Source organism: Zingiber officinale, chromosome 3A (genome assembly GCF_018446385.1).
Source record: "Zingiber officinale cultivar Zhangliang chromosome 3A, Zo_v1.1, whole genome shotgun sequence".
Taxonomy (NCBI): domain Eukaryota; kingdom Viridiplantae; phylum Streptophyta; class Magnoliopsida; order Zingiberales; family Zingiberaceae; genus Zingiber; species Zingiber officinale.
The window spans coordinates 32,807,452-32,811,981 of NC_055990.1; the positions used below are offsets into that span (position 1 = coordinate 32,807,452).

Consider the following 4,530-nt stretch of genomic DNA (forward strand, 5'->3'; position numbering starts at 1 on the left):
TTGCTGATCGCAACAGGCGCACTAGCTAGGGTTGAGATTGGTCTTCCATGGCCCCCAGGGGGCCTTGTGGTTGGAGGTTAAATTATATTGCCGCCGGATATTCAGTTTTTCCGTTCGTCCTTCCGTCGGTTGTCTTCTTCTGAAGTTGACCATTGAGCTACCATGCTCGCCATCCACCCTACCATGGCCTCTCTCGAGTAGCTAGCTCGGAATCCATGGAACACCCAACTCCTCTCTTCACTGTAAATCTAATCAAGAGAAGCAGTAGTAAAGTTTAATGCATAATCTATATATTGCTGGTCCCAGAGCAGAGCAGAGCAGTGCAGTGGAACTGCAGATGATAAACTAAAGTGTTAGCCATACCAAAGCAGCATCGGAGCCTTTCTTGGATATCAATCATTGATAAAGCTGGCAGAAAGAGTACCTGCTTCATAAATCAATAGTGTAGCAGTTGATAGAATCCAAAGACACTAACTTGCATGGGAAGATCCAACTCAGATGCAAGTTAAATGTTCAGCATCACACGGCCCTTGTCATACCTTGCGTTTCAAGATTATACAAGGATTAGAGCTCGTAAATATGATGATTTTTCACATTGAGATAATATGATGATTTTTCACATTGAGATCGACTGTTTCTGCTTGATTCCTAGTTCCTTGGATCTCATATCTTGGCTATTTGAACAGTTAAGTCGATGGATGATTCCATAGGGCCACATGTCCCTGATATTAATTTGAATTTTTGCTACGTGACATAGAAAAGAGTGAGTGAATCAAAATAGCTGATGAAAGTTGCACGAGAATCCATTGCATCATTTTTAACTCATAATGTAAACTTGTGAGATGAACATGAAAAGCATAATGATAAGTTCCTCTGGAAAAGAACAATTTCATCTTCAACCAAAAAACAGAGAATGATGCACCATATACTAGCCTTTCTCTTTTTTTTATGAAAGTTGTCGATCAAAGATTGAGACTTTTCTTCTGCAAACTAATCAAATTCGAAGTTCATATAACAATCACCAGAAACAAATATTTAATAGTTCTTGTATGTCTCTACTCCCACTCCAAACAAAATCTTGAGTAGATGTTAGAAGAACAATAAGGCTGATCAAGAGCTCAAACAAAGAATCAACATTCCTAGTTACAATCCTAGTCTACACTCATCAACGTAGGAATTAAGAAGTGAAGAAGAAAAAAATTCAGAAAAAACAGATGTTACACTGCTGAAGCACCTGCGATGTCTCCACCGAGCATCTCCTCCTCCTCCTCCTCTCGCATGCTCAGAATATCGACATCCATTGTTTCACTTGAGAAATTCATCTTTGCAATCTTTGAATGAGCAGTTATAAAAGCCATCTTCCTTGCAGCCTCTGATTGAGAATGCAAATGCATCCACCGGATCAGCGACGAATCGCGCTTGATTCCACACGAAGTGGCATGGAGGAAGATGAGCCTCACGGCCACTTTTTGGAGGCATTTGAACTCACTCAAGCAGGTTTCCCACACCAACCTACGGCTCTGTGGATTGGCAATCTTCATCTTCCCGGTCGAGGGGTCATGCTGCTTCACCTGAACTGCTTGTGCATAAAAAGGATCCAATCCTTCTGACCTCCACTTCATCAGCTCCATCAACGCAATGTGAGCTTCCTCCGGCGACACCAGCCGTGTGATTAGCCTACCGACATCCTTATCTTGCTCCGGAGCCAAGCACTTGAAAGGGGGGAGGTACTTCCCGCTGGTGTCCTTGACAAGAAACAGGGGATCCAACACGAACGCCGCCGACCACGCCGGGTGATAGTTCTTCAAGAACCTCCTCTGGATCACATTCTCCACCACCTCGCTGTTCATGCTGTATTTAACACTCCATTCTCTGACCCTCGCCCTTAGCTCGTCCCACAGAGGCAAGCATTGCCCGACCAGTGGCCGCTCCGACTCCATTTCACGGGCCATGGCCTTCACGAGCTTCACTAGGGAGTGAACTGACTCCAGCTCAGTCCAAAAGCCACCATTTTGGATCAATTCTGCCATTTCTCCAGCAATTTGTTCTTCACGGTAGACCAACTTGTAGTCCTCGTCGAGAGCGGCCATTTGGATTGGATGGGCAAATTCCATCACATCCTCCACCACTGCTAGTTTGTCGGAGACTTGATTGGCATCATCGGCGGCGGCAGTTCTTGGAAGACGAGCGTGGCCATGCTCTTCGAGCTGATATTTGAGAAAAATTCTTCTGACCTGAGATTGAGAGTTGAGGAAGTTGGCTAGCTTGAGGCAATGGTCGGAGACTTTTCGAAACAGGGGGAGCTGCAGAGCGAAGTCTTTGATCAAACCGTTGAAGGCCTCGAGTTGGCAGGAGAGGTTCACCATGCGTTCGTTCCGGCTCTCGAGGTTGTGGAGCGCCGTCTTCCGGAAGCGGTCGGCGACAATGCCGGCGCACCGTTCGGTAAAACTGCAGCATAGTTTGGCGACGGCGTCCCATAGCACCTCCTCGGCGTAGCCAGAGGGCGCTCCACCGGCAGTGAGAATGGAGCGGTGGAACAATGTTTTCCCGTTGGGGAGGTTCACCGCGAAGCTCACGATCGCGTGGTCTGATGACGTGGCCGATGACTTCCAGCCATCGGAGGAGAGCTGGAAGAAGGCGGCTTCGCGGATTCTGGCCTCGGAGTCGGATAGGACCTCGAGGTATCGGGCGTGGAGTTGAGAGAGGGCGAGCCGGCGGGGGGAAACAGAGGGGAGGCCGACCTGGTTGAGGAAAGACCGGAACTTTGGGTGGTCGAGGGCGGAAAGGGAGACGGCTCCTCCGGACTCCAATAGCCAGTCAACGAGGAGGGCCAAGGCAGCTTCGGCCTGAGGCTTGGGAAGCGCTGCGGCGGGGGCGGCCATGGGGCTCTTGAGCTTCTTCACGCTATCCTCCAGCCTGGCGAGCGCAACGAGGTCTTCTTTCCCTCCCGATAGAACGAGAGCAGGCTTGGGAGGCGGCGGGGGCGCGGGCAGGGCGGGGCGCCTCATAACTGGAGGGCGGAGGCGGGGCGAAGCCGGCGGGAGCGAGGAGATGGGCAGCGGATCGACTGCCCCGGCGGCGGACGAAGGCGAGGCAAAGTTGGGGCACGCGCCGCGCTTCAAGTGCTCGGAGGCGGTGCGGGATGGGTTGGACGCCGAAAACATAGCATAACAAAGACCGCACCGGAGCTTCGCCTCCGCGGGCTGCGCCGCCCCCGCCGGCGTCACCATGATCGGCTCCAGGTGCGCCCAGTACCACGCGCCCTTCCCCCTCGTCGCCTTGCTCCTCACCGCCACCAGCCTCTCGTACCGCTTCCGCGCGCCGCTAACCATCCCCTCCTCCGGCACCGCCTCATCCCCACCGGCCTCCTTCCCCTCCGCCTCCATCAACTCCCTCTTCCCCTTCCCTATATATAATACCTCGCAGCTGCACAACCGAAACAGTTACCTCCACAACAAGACTTAAAGCAAACGAGTCCTCACGCAACAGTAGCTCGAATCTCGCCCGTCCATGCAATGAACCTCGACCAACAATGTCACTATCTCTATCATTGGATTTTCCTTCCTTTCCCTTCCTTTTGCTGCCCCTCTCCTCCACAAAAGCAGCACCTTGTATTTTATAATCACCACGACTAGGAACAATGCAGTGAAAATCAAGAAGAATAAGGAGAAGACGACGACGACGACGACCGAGAAGGAGGAGGAGGAGGAGGAGGAGGAGGAATCGACAAGGAGGAAAAAGGTTGAGGCAGCGAATTTAAGAGCATGTGGAAGTCATTTTAGGAGAGTAGAAGAGAGGAAGCTTTGACCAGTCACGCAAGCAGCTTGCCTCTGCAAAAATAGGCGTCTAGTAGTGGCAGTAGGTGATTGCCCATCCTAGCTCAGTCACCACCACCATGGCTGCTGCTGCTGCGACTGCTACTGTTCCTGCTCCTGCTCCTGCTACTACATGCATCAGAAGCAGCACTAAAGCAGAGAGACAGCCTTTCCTTTAAGTCGGAAACTCAAATCTCCAACAGGAAGATTTTGTAGATTTATACACATCCCCAAAGCCTTTGGCACTCTCCGAGAGGGGGAAAAAAGGCAGGCGAGTGTTGTATTCTTCTCTTGTGAGCAGCTGCCTGCTCCTCCTGGCTCCACTCCTCTTCCACCTCTTGTACTATTGTCCATTCCTGCATAATCTTGTACTTTATGTTTTGAATTTTTTTTGAAAAAAAGATACACACATGTAAACGTATCATGTATCGTATCTACTTCTTCTTCTTCTACCATTTCATGTTCGATCTGCATGGAGGAACGAAAAGGGAAATGCAGAATTATGGGCATCTTTTTTTGGGTGAGCAGGATGAATAAAGATGGGATTAAAAATGGAGTGGGGTGATCATAAACACACTGACGGCAAGGTCAATTCGAAGTTGTTGAAATAAGCTTTTTGGTGACCCATCCTTGTTTCTACTTGGAAGAGAGGCCTACTCTACTGTTCTTCCCAACCCATGAACTCTTTTTTTCCAAGATTTTACTCATAATTACG

General features: G+C 50.0%; 1 protein-coding gene across 1 annotated transcript; it reads right to left on the reverse strand.

Annotated features, from left to right (window-relative positions):
- Positions 1 to 1,107: 1,107 nt before the first annotated feature.
- Positions 1,108 to 4,126, reverse strand: LOC122051682. Its single transcript, XM_042612900.1, has one exon. The coding sequence runs from the start codon at positions 3,384 to 3,386 to the stop codon at positions 1,218 to 1,220; it is 2,169 nt and encodes a 722-aa protein (XP_042468834.1). The 5' UTR covers positions 3,387 to 4,126; the 3' UTR covers positions 1,108 to 1,217.
- Between the last annotated feature and the right edge of the window lie 404 nt (positions 4,127 to 4,530).